At 40.4% G+C, this 16,692-nt stretch overlaps 1 gene segment (V, D, J or C); it reads right to left on the reverse strand.

Moving 5' to 3' along the window:
• LOC116862300 overlaps positions 1-16,692 on the reverse strand; it is a 36,209-nt gene that overhangs the window by 8,113 nt on the left and 11,404 nt on the right. The window contains 1 exon segment of the V gene segment in view: positions 12,138-12,257. Coding sequence covers positions 12,138-12,257 — 120 coding nt within the window.

A 16,692-nucleotide genomic window follows, 5' to 3' on the forward strand; every position in this document is an offset into this window, starting at 1 on the left:
GTAGTGATTCTCATATCAGATGAATTAGATTTTAAACTAAAGACTGTAGTCAGAGTTACAGAAGGACACTACATCATTCTTAAAGGCACTATCCACCAAGATGATCTAACAATTGAAAATATCTATGCCCCCAATACAGGAGCAGCCAATTACATAAGAAAATTGTTAATCAAGATAAAGAGTCATATTGATATGAATACATTAATAGTAGGAGATCTTAACACACCTCTCTCAGAAATAGACAGATCATCAAAGCAGAAAATCAATAAAGAAACAATAGCATTGAATGACACATTGGACCAGATGGACCTCATAGATATATACCGAACATTCCACCCTAAAACAACAGAATACTCATTCTTTTCAAGTGCACATGGAACCTTTTCAAGAATAGACCACATACTGGGTCACAAATCGGGACTCAACCAATACCAAAAGACTGAGATTATTCCCTGCATATTCCCAGATCACAATGCTTTGAAACTGGAGCTAAATCTCAAGGAAAAGTTTGGAAGGAACTCAAACACCTGGAAGCTAAAGACCACCTTGCTTAAGAATGCTTGGATCAACCAGGAGATCAAAGAAGAACTGAAACAATTCATGGAAACCAATGAGAATGAAGACACTTCAGTCCAAAACCTATGGGATTCAGCAAAGGTGGTCCTAAGGGGGAAATACATAGCCATCCAAGCCTCCCTCAAAAAAAATTGAAAAATCCAGAACTCAGCAGCTGTCTCTACACCTTAAAGAACTGGAGAATCAACAACAAATCAAACCAACTCCACACATAAGAAGGGAAATAATCAAAATTAGTGCTTAGATCAATCAGGTAAAAACCAGAGATACAGTAGAATGTATCAATGAAACTAGAAGCTGTATTTTTGAAAGAATCAATAAGATCGATAAACCATTGGCCACACTAATCCAAAAGAAAAGAGAGAAAGCTCAAATTCATAAAATTATGAATGAAAAGGGAGAGATCACAACTAACACCAAGGAAGTAGAAACAATCATCAGAAGTTATTATCAACAGTTATATGCCAATAAGCTAAGCAACGTAGATGAAATGGATGCATTCCTGGAAAACTATAAACTCCCAAAATTGAACCAGGAAGAAATGGACAACCTGAATAGACTGATATCTAGTAATGAGATTGAAGCAGTGATCAAAAACCTCCCAAAAAACAAGAGCCCGCGACCTGACAGATTCCCTGGGAAATTCTACCAAACTCTCAAAGAAGAAATAACACCCATTCTCCTGAAGCTGTTTCAAAAAAATTGAAGCAGAAGGAAAACTTCCAGACTCTTTCTTTGAAGCCAGCATTACCTTGATCCCCAAACCAGGCAAAGACCCTACCAAAAAGGAGAATTTCAGACCAATATCACTGATGAATATGGATGCTAAGATTCTCAACAAGATCCTAGCAAACAGGATCTAACAGCACATTAAAAAGATTACCCACCATGACCAGGTGGGATTCATTCCTGGGCTACAAGGATGGTTCAACATTCTCAAATCAATCAATGTGATAGAACGAATCAATAAGAGAAGAGAGAAGAACCACATGGTCCTCTCAATTGATGCAGAAAAAACATTTGACAAAATCCAGCATCCATTCCTGATTAAAACGCTTCAAAGGATAGGGATAGAAGGAACATTCCTGAACTTTATAAATCTATCTAAGAAAGACCTACAGCAAATATCATCCTCAATGGGAAAAAGCTTGCAGCCTTCCCGTTGAGATCAGGAACACGACAAGGATGCCTACTCTCACCACTCTTGTTCAACATAGTATAAGTAGTCCTAGCAACAGCAATCAGACAACAAAGAGAAATAAAATGTATCCAAATTGGCAGTGAAGAAGTCAAACTCTCTCTCTTCACAGATGACATGATTCTTTATATGGAAAACCCAAAACACTCCACCCCCAAACTACTATAACTCGTACAGCAATTCAGCAACGTGGCAGGACACAAAGTCAATGTACAGAAATCTGTGGCTTTCTTTTACACTGACAATGAAAATATAGAAAGGGAAATTAGAGAATCAATTCCATTTAGTATAACACTCGAGGAACTACAGAACACTGGTGAAAGAAATTGAAGAAGACACAAAAAGATGGAAGCCCATTCCATGCTCTTGGATAGGAAGAATAAATATTGTTAAAATGTCTATACTGCCTAGAGCAATCTATACTTTTAATGCCATTCCAATCAAAATTCCACTGGTATTTTTCAAAGAGTAGGAGCAAATAATCCAGAAATTTGTATGGAACCAGAAGAGACTCCGAATTGCTTAGGAAATGTTGAAAAACAAAAATAAAAGTGGGGGCATTACGTTAGCTGATGTCAAGCTTTACTACATAGCTGTGATCACCAAGACAGCATGGTACTGGCATAGAAACAGACACATAGAGCAGTGGAACAGAGTAGAGAGCCCAGACATGGACCCTCAACTCTATGGTCAGTTAATCTTCGACAAAACAGGAAAAAATATCCAGTGAAAAAAAGACAGTCTCTTCAATAATTATCAAATCCACCTATGAAAAACCCACTGCAAATATCATTCTCAATGGAGAAAATCTGAAATCTTTTCTGCTAAGGTCAGGAACATGGCAGGGATGTCCATTATCACCACTGCTTTTCAACATAGTACTAGAAGTCCTAGCCTCAGCAATCAGACAACAAAAAAGAAATTAAAGGCATCCAAATCGGTAAAGAAGAAGTCAAACTATCACTCTTTGCAGATGATATGATACTATATGTGGAAAACCCAAAAGGTTCCACTCCAAAACTGCTAGAACTTGTACAGGAATTCAGTAAAGTGTCAGGATATAAAGTCAATGTACAGAAATCAGTTGCATTTCTTTACACCAACAACAAGACAGAAGAAAGAGAAATTAAGGAGTCAATCCCATTTACAATTGCACCCAAAACCATGAGGTACCTAGGAATAAACCTAACCAAAGAGACAAAGAATCTGTACTCAGAAAACTATAAAGTACTCATGAAACAAATTGAGGAAGACACAAATAAACGGAAAAATGTTCCATGCTCATGGGTTGGAAGAACAGCATGTGGTTCTTGAGTGCACTGTGCTGATATGAACACCCCATGGTGTCCTTAGCACCTCAAGAGTACTGAACTGTCTGATCCTTCTCTCCTAAGCTCTCCCTGGTGCCCCGAGAGCCCCCTGGTGTTCTGAGTGACTCCAGGTGACATGAGCACCTGTTGGGGACCTGAGCTCCCTCTGGTGACCAAAGGGCCTCCTGGGGCTATGAGCACCCCTGCAGCCCAGCTACTCCTGTGTCCCTGCAGGAACGTTTGTGTCTGGGCTTACACCAAGTGTGTACACACTGTGTACACACATAAAGTAACACACAGTGGTGTCCTCAGCTCTCAGGCTGTTAATCTGCAAAATCAGCATGTCCTTGCCATTGTCTCAGGAGATAGCGAATTGCTCTTCCCAGTGTCTTCATAGTATATGTAACTATCACCATTCATAATGGCTGGGACCCACTGCAGTCTCTTCCCAGGAGCCTGGCAGACCCAACTCATGCCATAGTCACTGAAAGTGAATCCAGAGGCTGCACAGGAGAGTCTCAAGGACCCCTGGTCTTCTCCAGGTCTCTGCGATATCCACAAGCTGCACCTCTCACGGGACACCTGCAGACACAAGACATCCTGGTCAGGAAATTGTCCTTCACTTACTGTTTTTGTTGTTGTTGTTGTTTGTTTGTTTGGTTGGTTTTACTTATATCCACTTTCTTATTCAATGTCTCTTGTTCTCTGTAAATTACCATTTAAAAGAGTAACATAGAAAACCCAGCCAAGAATAAACTCCATCATGAGTTGTCTGTATTTTCTCCTGAGCACTGAATGGAAAACCTGGGAATCCCAATATTGGGGTTCTCATCCCAACTCCAGGCTCAGGGCTGGGCTGGTTTAATCAGCAGAAGATGAACCCTATTAGCATGTCCATTGACTATGTAGCCAGCATGGTATCTATCCTGACAGAGAGGACAGTAACCAGAGCAGGTGTGACTGCCTTTGATTTGGTGATACTGACAGCATTTGGGAAAAGATGAAGTTTAATTATATGATTTTCAGAGTACCTGCTTGGTTTCCATTTACCAGTTTGATTTCACATAGTCACACATATTGGGATGTAGGTATCATGTTTCCCCTTAAAGTGACATGAACCTACACCCAGAATTGTGGAGGGTTTGTGAGTTGTCCAAGAAAACTCTGGGTGAGAATGAGCCCCGGGATTTGGACCTGTTCTCCTCCCATAGGACCTAATACCCACCCTGAGTCCCCTTCAGGACGGAGTGCACTGGCTCATGGGGAATGTGGGATCCTGCCTGTAGTGAGGACAAGATGACTTTGTTCTAGAATTTATCTGAAATACAGGATCAGGGCGCATTCAGGTGTTCTTTCAAGTCTCTATGGTTTCACTGTCACTGTGTTCAACCCAAGGCATCTCTGGGATTATTTATAATCGTTTTGATGAGTGTGCTTGATGCAGGATGAACTGCACACAGGCAGAGAGTGAAATATGAGAAAAACTGGTGTCAGAATCAATAGTATGCAGAGGAAGCAAATCAATTTCCCACAGAATTTCCTGTATTTTCTTTGAAATTCTTCCTTCTTCATTCCTTCTTCCCTCTGTCCCCACATTACTATTGATCTTCATGTTACCTTACACTAGCTTTAATTTTCTAGAGTATATAATTTTGTAATTGTATTAAATGTACTTTTATTTCTAGGGCTTCAATTGCTGAGCCAAATATTTGACAATACCCCATATTTATTATGGTTTTTCTGTTGGGCAGCTTTCCAAATATGACATAGAGCACAATATGTCAACTTTCAAGTTGATGATTGGACTGGGGATTGTTCCCATGTTTCTGTATTTTTATTTATTTGTTTATTTATTCACTTATTAATTAATTAATTAATTAATTTTAGTTACCATACAGTACATCATTATTTTTTGATGTAGCGTTTTTGTACTTCAAAAAACTCACTACTCAGATTGGAGTTTCTCCAAGAACTCAAGAAATAAATAGAAAAATCTTCAGATCAACAAATTTGTGACAATATACCTTCTAATTGTGGTCACGAGACAAACAATAAACTTAAATTCTCGGGACTGGCAACTACTCACAGGGGAAAGAACGAGCATTTTGGCATATTGTGAATGCAGATCCCTGATGAAAATAAACAATCACAAGGTTTAGATAGAATATTTAATGAGTTTCTTGTCATTATGTGTGCTAAAGGTGTTATAGTGTGAGGTTCTCCAGGACCATATCATTAAATCAATCCTGTCCTCTGGTTTCTACCTCACTGATCTCAGCTCTAATCTTGATTATTTCCCTTCTAATGTGTGGAGTTGGTTTGACTTGTTGTTGATTCTCCAGTTCTTTAAGGTGTAGAGACAACTGCTGAGTTCTGGATTTTTCAATTTTTTTGAGGGAGGCTTGGATGGCTATGTATTTCCCCCTTAGGACCGCCTTTGCTGAATCCCATAGGTTTTGGATGGAAGTGTCTTCATTCTCATTGGTTTCCATGAATTGTTTCAGTTCTTCTTTGATCTCCTGGTTGATCCAAGCATTCTTAAGCAAGGTGGTCTTTAGCTTCCAGGTGTTTGAGTTCCTTCTGAACTTCTCCTTGAGATTGAGCTCCAGTTTCAAAGCATTGTGATCTGGGAATATGCAGGGAATAATATCAGTCTTATGGTATCGGTTGAGTCCTGATTTGTCACCCAGTAGGTGGTTTATTCTTGAGAAGGTTTCATATGCACTTGAGAAGAATGAGTATTCTGTTGTTTTAGGGTGGAATGTTCTGTAAAAAAAAAAAAAAACAGACACATAGACCAGTGAAACAGAGTAGAGAGCCCAGATATGGACCCTCAACTCTATGGCCAGTTAATCTTCGACGAAACAGGAAAAAATATACAGTGGTAAAAAGACAGTCTCTTCAATAAATGGTGATGGGAAAACTGGGTAGCTATATGTAGAAGAATGAAACTCGACCATTCTCTTACACCGTACACAAAGATAAACTCAAAATGGATAAAAGACCTCAACATGAGACAGGAATCCATCAGAATCCTAGAAGAGAACATAGGCAGTAATCTCTTCGGTATCAGCCACAGAAACTTCTTTCAAGATCTGTCTCCAAAGGCAAAGGAAACAAAAGCCAAAATAAACTTAGGGACTTCATCAAAATCAAAAACTTCTTCACAGCAAAGGAAACAGTCAAGAAAACAAAGATGCAACCCACGGAATAGGAGAAGGTATTTGCAAATGACAGTACAGACAAAAGGTTGATATCCAGGATCTATAAAGAACTCCTCAAACTCAACACACACAAAACAGATAATCATATCAAAAAATGGGCAGAAGATATGAACAGACACTTCTCCAATGAAGACATACAAATGGCTATCAGACACATGAAAAAATGTTCATCATCACTAGCCATCAGGGAGATTCAAATTAAAACCACATTGATATATCACCTTCCACCAGTTAGAATGGCCAAAATTAGCAAGACAGGAAACATCATATGTTGTAGGGGATGTGGAGAAAGGGGAACCCTCTTACACTGTTGGTGTGAATGCAACTTGGTGCAGCCTCTTTGGAGAACAGTGTGGAGATTCCTCAAGAAATTAAAAATAGAACTTCCCTATAACCCTGCAATTGCACTACTGGGTATTTACCCCAAAGATACAGATGTAGTGAAAAGAAGGGCCATCTGTACCCCAATATTTATAGCAGCAATGGCCACTGTCGCCAAACTGTGGAAAGAACCAAGATGCCCTTCAATGGACGAATGGATAAGGAAGATGTGGTCCATATACACTATGGAGTATTATGCCTCCATCAGAAAGGATGAATACCCAACTTTTGTAGCAACATGGACAGGACTGGAAGAGATTATGCTGAGTGAAATAAGTCAAGCAGAGAGAGTCAATTATCATATGGTTTCACTTATTTGTGGAGCAGAACAAATAGCATGGAGGACATGGGGAGTTAGGAGAAGGGAGTTGGGGGAAATTGGAAGGGGAGGTGAACAATGAGAGACTATGGACTCTGAAAAGCAATCTGAAGTGTTTGAAGAGGTGGGGGTGTGGGAGGTTGGGGGAACCAGGTGGTGGGTATTAGAGAGGGCACGGATTGCATGGAACACTGGGTGTGGTACAAAAACAATGAATACTGTTATGCTAAAAATAAAATTTAAAAAATGATTATTAAAAATAATAAATATAGGCCTAAAAAATAAATTCTGTCCTCATGCATTCCTGTAGGATGGGGACAAATCATGAAAAGCCTCCCCACACCCTGGTGGTCCTGGCAGGATGGGAGGTAGATGACAGGAATGCATGGAGATCCACGCATCCTTTGTCAACCACAGAAATAAAGATTTTGCCTGCAGAAGAAGCCCTCAGACGAAGCATCCTGGGGTCACAGGTGGAGTCCCACAGGATCTGGAAGGGGAACAGACGTCACAATCTCAGTTCTGTTGAGGACTACACACACTTTTCACATGGAATAAAAGCCTTAGTCTTCATGGAAAAGTAGGGAAACAAAATCTGGGGACAGCCAGTGACCACTGGCGCTGTGGAGGGGACAACCAGGAGGAAGAGAATGACTGTGTACCTAGAGACAGGCAAGAATACATGGACTTGGTCCACTGTTGGAGGAGGAGCAGTGACACATGAAGGCCTTCCCCGACCCAGGTTCCTGGGAGCACCTGAGGCTAAGGTTACGTCATCAAGTCAGAGTCCTTGTGGTCTCAAGTCTTCCACCACATTAACGACTGTCACCTGAGTAGAGCAGAGGAGTGTACTGGAGAGTGGAAGTATATTCTACATGGAGGAGCTCAAGGAGATCACAGTGCTGATCAGGGAACAGAAACAGGATCTCTGGAGGAATCTGAACTCTCGTGTGGCTACAGCAGAGACACATTTCACTTCTGCTACCCAGACAGCCCCAGCTTTCCAGTGGACCCAGGAAGAGAGTCGCACACTCCACAGCATAGGCCTCACAAAGAGAGGGTGTAATCATCTACAGGAAGAACAAAACATAACAATATAATACGAAGTGCCCTGTGCATGGTAGACATTCATGAAACCCCACCATAATTCCCGGGGCTCCGTATTGTTAGGGAACCTCTCTGTTCCACCAGCCCCTCTATTCTCTTGTGGTTCAAGTGCTGGGTGTGCAAGTTGACAACAGCAGCCCCAATTACAAATCATGTGGAAATTTGTCAAAGCTGGGTCACTCCATTGTATTTGGTAATTCAGAGCTGCTTCACTCATCATGAGTGGATTTAACTCCCCCAAACACCTTCACAACCAGGTATGTTCATGTGTAAAGGACAGAATAGGATGACAGATCTGTCAGATTTTGTCCTCGCTCCAATCAGTATCACCTCCCTGGGAGCATCCTGGGTGAACCCTCATCACTCAGTGACACATTTATACAAGTAACACCTTCTCTGGTCCTGAAATGACACTTCACATCTGTGTGACAAGCGCAGGTCACCCCCTTTAACCTGTGTCCTCATCACTGCACTCAGTGATTTAGATCAGTGGTCTGGGAAAGCCCTTCTCTCCGTATCTTCATTAACAGAGCTGTGGATGCATATCTTGTTCCCTGGCTCCCTGTATGTTGTTAATGTGAATTAAAAAAATAAATACACTACCTGCCTGATAGAGGGATTGAAGATCATGAGAAGTTGGAAGATCCAGTTATGAGGACACATCTTGATCTTTGTTAGGGCCTGGAGGAGTGGGCTGACCAGCTCGTGGATTGCAGAGGGGAGGAGACACCCACAGCATCCAGGTCCATGGGAGTCTCAAACTCACAAGGTGTTCTCTGGGCCCTTGATCTGCACAGATTGATGTGAATGTCCACCCTGGCTCCAGGGTGTGTGTGGACCTGGGTGGAGGCCAGCTGACATCACTGCTCAGAAGGAAGGAAATAACCAGGAACATTTATATTTATGTGAGTGTGGGTGGGTTCCTATGGTTTTCTCATACCCAGGAACAAAACACCTGGCATGTGGGGATAACAGGTGTCTGTGATGTGGACATTGTCAGTGACTACTCTGGCTGGATATTGGGATGTGTTTGAAGACCCATTTAGAAAAGGGTTGAATCAAAATCTGAGAGGAGAACACAGGCAGTAACCTCTTAGATATTCAACTGCAGCAACATCTTGCAAGACGGGTCTCTAAAAGCCAGGGAAACAATCAAAAAGGAACTTTTGGGACTTCATCAAGATGAAAATCTTCTGCAATGCAATGGAAACAGTCAACCAAACTAAAAGGCAACCTATGGAATGGGAGAAGCTACTTGCAAATGACACTACAGACAATGGGTTGATATCCAAGATCAATAAAGAACTTACCAGACTCAACACCCATAAAACAAATAATCCAGTCAAGAAATAGACAGAAGGTATGCATAGACCCTTCTCCAGAGAAGACATACAAATGACCAACAGACACATGAGAAAATGCTCCACATCCCTTGTCACCATGGAAATATAAATCAAAACCACAATGAGATTAACATATGAGTTAGGCTAAAATTAATAAGGCAGGGAACAAAAAATGTTGGAGAGGATGTGGAGAAAGGGGAACCCTCTTATGCTGTTGATGGGAATGCAAGTTGATACAGCCACTTTGGAAAACAGTGTTTAGTTTCCTCCAAAACTTATAATAGAACTACCCTATGACTCAGCAATTGCTCCACTAGGTATTTACCCCAAAGATACAGGTGTAATGAAAAAAGGGGCACATGCACCCCAATATTCAATAGGATTAATATCCACTTTGGTGAAACTGTGGAAGGAGCTGAGATGTTCTTCCATATATGAATGGATAAAGAAGATGTGGTTCATATATACAATGGACTATGACTCAGCCATCAGGAAGGATATATACCTACCATTTCATTGACTTGGATGGAACCAGAGGGTGTTATGTGAAGTAGAATAAGTCAAGCAGTGAAAGATAATTATCCTACGGTTTCACTTCTATGTGGAACATAAGGAAGAGTGAGGAGGACCACAGAGAAAGTCAATTATCATATGGTTTTACTTACTTGTGGAGCATAAGGAATAACATGAAGGACATTAGGAGAGGGAAAGGAAGAGTGAATTGTGGAAAATTGGAGGGAGATATGAAGTATGAGATACTGTGGACTCTGAGAAACAAACTAAGGGTATTGGAGTGGAGAGGGGTGTAGGGATGGGTGAGCCTGGTTGTGGGTATTAAGGAGCCCTCTTATTGCATGGAGCTCTGAGTGTAGTACATAAACTGAATCTTGGAACGCTGAAAAATAAAATAAAATAAAACAAATAAATAAAATAAAATAAGAAAAGAAATCAGAGATGGAGAAAAACCATGAGAAACTCTGGATTCTGAGAAACAAACAAGGATTACAGAAGTGAGGGTGGTGGGGGATGGGGCAGGGAGGTGATGGATATTAAGGAAGTCAGGTGATTCGATGAGCACTGGGTATTATACACAACTAATGAATCTCTGAACACTTTATCACCTACTAATGATGTACTATATATTGGCTAATTGAACAGAAAAAATGAATATGGACTTTTTTTCACTTTTTTAAAAATTTCTTTTCAGTGTTCCAGAATTCATTGTTCATGCACCAAGGAAATAAGGGCTTCAAATGACACACTGGACTGCATAACTTACTTATTATTTATTTGAGCCCTTTCTCTTTCATTTTCATAAATTTAGGTAGAGGATTCTCAAATATATTGTGTTTTTTCCCCCAAAGTATCATGTGACATCATAAGCACAGGGTTTTATACTGAACTGATGGAGCATTGAATATTATATCAAAAGCCAATCATGTACTATACCTTGGCTAATTGAATTAGAAAAAACATATGCAGACCCTGGTTTCTTTGATCTGTTCCGTGGTTTCTTAGTTTCTATATAATCTCTTTCTGCTCTAATCTTGCTATTCCCTTCCTTCTGCTATATTTAGGATTCAGTTGTTCTTTCTCTAGCATCTTTAGGTGTAATGTTAGGTTGTTTATTTGAGATTTTTCTTCCTTCTTGAGGTCTTCCTGTATGCTGTGTATTTCTGTCTTAGGACCACCTTTGCTGCAGAGAAATTACAGGATGGTGATAGAGGTTTTCTATTCTTTTCTTAAATTTATTTTGATTTTTTCAGTGGAGGTTTTATACTGCTGTGTGTGTGTGTGTGTGTGTGTGTGTGTGTGCGCGCGTGTGTGTGTGATCTTCTGGCTCTACTGGAGGTTCTAGTGATCCACAGTGACTGTCACTGAGATTCTTATAAAGGTTTTGTTGACCTGCATCAGGATATTTGTAATTTATTGGTATTTAAGGACAAGAGGAAACTAATGTAACTGACTCTTTTTCTTTCTTTCTTTTTTTTTTTTTGCATGTTTGCATATTTTTATTCCTGTTACAAGTAAGTTTTTAAGTCAGAGAGTGAATAGGTAAGCACAGAACAATGTCAAGAAGGCTCCCTTGGGGAAACTGCTCTTTGGAGAGGAAACCCCAGACCCTGACAGGAAATATGACATAACCACCATCTGCAGCTGCTCCTGGGATTAAAGACAGAATTGGTGAGTAGTGTGCACCCTCTGCTAGTCTGATACCCTTGTAGTTTGAGATTTGTGCCTGGGCTCACACTGAGGTCCCCTCACTGTGTCTGTTGCACAGTAATACATGGCCGTGTCCTCAGCTCTCAGGCTGCTCATCTGCAGATACATTGTGTTCTTGCCGTTGTCTCTGGAGATGGTGAATCGGCACTTCACAGAGTCTGCATAGCTTGTGCTACTTCCACCACTGCTAATATATGTGACCCACTGCAGCCCCTTCCCTGGAGTCTGGCGGACCCAGTTCATTTCATAGTTACTGAAGGTGAATCCAGAGGCTGCACAGGAGAGTCTCAGAGAACACCCAGGCTTCACCAGGTCTCCCCCAGACTCCACCAGCTGCACCTCACACTGACCACCTGCAGACACAAGACATCCTTGTCAGGAATCCGTCACACACCCATGGTTTCTCTAATTCATATTCACTCACATCCTCAATGTTTCTTGTTCTCCATAAATTACCTTTTAAAAGAGCAACAAGGAAAACCCAGCCAAGCACAGACTCCATGGTGAGTTCACTGTGTTCTGTCCTGCTCAGTGAATGTGTACACCTGGAAATCCCAGGACTGGGGCTCCTCTCCCAGCTGCATGGTCCGGGCTGGGCTGTCTTATTCAGTGGAGAGATGACCCTATTTGCATGTCCTCTGAGTATATAGTTAGCTCCAGATGTAGGTTCAATTCTTTGCAAGTTAAAAACAAAGATTGCACTGTTTGTAGAACACTTTGTTTAGACAGCATTATGACAATATGTAGTGTTCATTTTTTGTTTGTTTGTTTTAAAAAATGCATTTATTGGGCTCCTGGGTGGCTCAGTGGGTTAAAGCCTCTGCCTGTGGCTCAGGTCATGATCCTGGTGTCCTGAGATTGAGCCCCCCATCAGGCTTTCTGCTCAGTCTGGAGCCTGCTACCCCCGACCCTGCCTGCCTCTATGCCTAATTGTCATCTCTGTCTGTCAAATAAATAAATAAAATCTTTTAAAAAATACATTTATTGGTAAGAAACATTGGAACGGGAAATCAATATTATAAATTCCCATTCAGAGTTAATAATTCTATCAGAGCCAAGTTTAAATATACGTTTGATATATGAATGAATAAACTTTGCCAAAAGTACTAGGATTATCAGTTTCCAAACTCTGTTGTGTTCCATTGTCCTGTGTGTCTGTTTTTATGCCAGCACCATACCGTTTTGATGACAACAGCTTTGAAATTGGAGTGTGGTGACTCCAGGTGGCTTAGCTGCCTGTTTGCTTTCTTTATTTCTTTTATATATATATATATATATATATATATATATATATATATATATATATATTTAAATTTCTTTTAAGTGCAGAATTCATTATTTATGCACCACACCGAGTTCTCAATGCAAAACTTGACCTACATAATGCCCACCACCATCTCACCCAACCTCCCAGTTCCCCTCACCTCCAAAACCCTCAGTTAGTTCCTCCATGTCCACAGTCTCTATGGTTCATCTCCCCTCCAATTTCCCCCTACTCCCTTCTCCTTTCCATCTCCCCATTTCTCCGTGTTATTCCTTATGCTCCACAAATAAGAGAAACCATATGATAATTCACTTTTTCTGCTTGATTTATTTCACTCAGCAGTATTTTAATCTGTGAAGAGATTTTTTTCTTATTTTTTACAGCTTTTTAAAAATTATTTTGCTATGTTAGTCACCATGCAGTACATTATTAGTTATTTCTCACTGTATACTTTTCCCTGCTTTGTCAAAGATTCTTTCACCATAAAGTTGAAAGTTCATTCTTGGCTCTCTACTCTGTTCCACTGGTCTATGTGTCTGTTTTTATGCCAGTCCCATGCTGTCTTGGTGATCACAGCTTTGTAGTAAAGCTTGAAATCAGGTAACGTGATGCCCCCAGTTTTCCTTTCCTTTTTCAACATTTCCTTAGCAATTCAGGTGTTTTATGGCTCCATACAAATTTTAGGATTGTTTGTTCCAGAGCAAAAAAAATGAAAAAGCATTCCATGATCACGGATTGGAAGAATAAACATTGTTAAAATATCTATAAGTCCAGAGCAATCTATATTTTCAGTGCAATCCCTATCAAAATTCCAGTGACATTTTTCAAAACAAAGACTTTGAATGACACACTATAACAGACCGATTTCAGTTTTATTTAATTTTTTATTAACATATAATGTATTATTAGCCCCAGGGGTACAGGTCTGTGATTTATCAGACTTACACACTTCTCAGCACTCACTATAGCACATACTCTCTCCAATGTAACCCAACGACCCCTGATTTCTTATTTTATGTTTTTAAATTATGTATTTTTTAATTTCTTTTCAGCATAACAGTATTCATTGTTTTTGCACCACACCCAGTGCTCCATGCAAACCGTGCCCTCTCTAATACCCACCACCTAGTTCCCACAACCTCCCAACCCCCGCCCCTTCAAAACCCTCAGATTGACTTTCAGAGTCCATAGTTTCTCATGGTTCAACTCCCCTTCCAATTTCCCTCAACTCCCTTCTCCTCTCCATCTTCCCTTGTCCTCCATGTTATTTCTTATGCTCCACAAATAAATGAAACCATATAATTGACTCTCTCTGCTTGACTTATTTCACTCAGCATAATCTCTTCCAGTCCCGTCCATGTTGCTACAAAAGTTGGGTATTCATCCTTTCTGATGGAGGCACAAAACTCCATTGTGTATATGGACCACATATTACTTATCCATTCGTCCATTGAAGGGCATCTTGGTTCTTTCCACAGTTTGGCGACCGTGGCCATTGCTGCTATAAATATTGGGGTACAGATGGCCTTCTTTCACTACATCTGTATCTTTGAGGTAAATACCCAGTAGTGCAATTGCAGGGTCTCAGGGAAGCTCTATTTTTAATTTCTTGAAGAATCTCCACACTGTTTTCCAAAGTGGCTGCACCAACTTGCATTCCCACCAACAGTGTAAGAGGGTTCCCCTTTCTCCACATCCCCTCCAATACATGTTGTTTCCTGTCTTGCTAATTTTGACCATTCTAACTGGTGTAAGGTGGTATCTCAAGGTGGTTTTAATTTGAATCTCCCTGATGGCTAGTGCTGATGAACATTTTTTCATGTGTCTGATAGCCATTTGTATGTCTTCATTGGAGAAGTGTCTGTTCATATCTTCTGCCCATTTTGTGATATGATTATCTGTTTTGTGTGTGTTGAGTTTGAGGAGTTCTTTATAGATCCTGGATATCAACCTTTTGTCTGTACTGTCATTTGCAAATATCTTCTCCCATTCCTTGGGCTGTCTCTTTGTTTTGTTGACTGTTTCCTTTGCAGTGCAGAAGCTTTTGATGTTGATGAAGTCCCAAAAGTTCATCTTTGCTTTTGTTTCCTTTGCCTTTGGAGACATATCTTGAAAGAAGTTGCTGAGGCTGATATCAAAGAGGTTACTATCTATGTTTTCCTCTAGGATTCTGATGGATTTCTGTCTCACGTTGACATCTTTTATCCATTTAGAGTTTATCTTTGTGCGCAGTGTAAGAGAATGGTCGAGTTTCATTCTTCTACATATAGCTGCCCAGTTTTTTCAGCACCATTTATTGAAGAGGCTGTATTTTTTCAACTGTATATTTTTTCCTGTTTTTTCGAAGATTATTTGATCACAGAGTTGAAGGTCCTTATCTGGGCTCTCTACTCTGTTCCACTGGTCTATGTGTCTGTTTTTATGCCAGTACCTTGCTGTCTTGGTGATCACAGCTTTGTAGTAAAGCTTGAAATCAGGTAATGCATACAGCAATTCAGCAACGTGGCAGGATACAAAGTCAATGTACAGAAATCAGTGGCTTTCTTATACACTAACAATGAAAATACAGAAATGGAAATTAGAGAATCGATTCCATTTACTATAGCATCAAGAACCATAAGAAACCTGGGAATAAACCTAACCAAAGAGGTAAAGGAACTGTACTTGAGGAACTGCAGAACACTCATGAAAGAAATTAAAGAAGACACAAAAAGATAGAAGACCATTCCATGCTCTTGGATCGGAAGAATAAACATTGTTAAAATGTCTATACTGCCTAGATCAATCTATACTTTTAATGCCATTCCAATCAAAATTCCACCTGTATTTTTCAAAGAGCTGGAGCAAAGAATCCTAAAATTTGTGTGGAATCAGAAGAGACCCCGAATCACTAAGGAAATGTTGAAAAGCAAAAACAAAACTGGGGATATCACATTACCTGATTTCAATCTTTACTAAAATTATGTATTTAATTTCAGTTCAGTTAACACACAGTGCCTTAGTGGTTTCAGAGGTAGAGTTTAGTAATTCATCAGTTACATATAACACTGAGTGCTCATTCCATCAACTGCCACTAAGTCCGTGAGCAGTATTGTTCCTAGAAAGTCCTAACCCCATTGACGGGCATTGCTTGGACTGCTATCTGAGGTCCAGACCCACACTGGGTGTGCTCATACCCAGAGGAGGTGCAGGTCCCAGATGGCTGCGGGTGGAAGGACTTAGGCATGTGCTCATGACTGCCTGATTCCACTAGTTGCCCCTTAAGATCTTTTGCTCTTTTTGAGTGCTTTTAACCAGACTTCAAATTAATGTTTGTTCACAACCATAGGGCACTAATATATTGGGGTAGTACTTTCCAATGAGTCACTCCAGGTTCTTCCCTCCCCTTCTGTTTATCCTCTGATATCAGTCTGAACATTTCCACTCTGCTTTACCTCTTCACTGATGTTATCTGCACCCATAGAGATCCAGAAGTGTACACTCTTACGTCTCAGGCTGATTTAATTGGTATTCGGTGTTCAGAAAGATATTCAGGTCACTTTAGGGCACTGGTTGAAACATCGTCTCCTCCTACTCTCCACCATCTTGCCCCTCATCCATAAAGTCTTTTTAAAATTGTGTTATGTTAGTCACCATAAAATACATCATTAGTTTTTGATGCAGTGTTGCAAGTTTCATTGTTTATGTACAACACCTAGGGCTCCATGCAATACATGCCCTCCTTAATACCCACACCAGGCTCACCTA

This window comes from Lontra canadensis, unplaced genomic scaffold (assembly GCF_010015895.1).
Source record: "Lontra canadensis isolate GAN:19392208 unplaced genomic scaffold, GSC_riverotter_1.0 scaffold231, whole genome shotgun sequence".
NCBI classification, from domain to species: Eukaryota; Metazoa; Chordata; class Mammalia; order Carnivora; family Mustelidae; genus Lontra; species Lontra canadensis.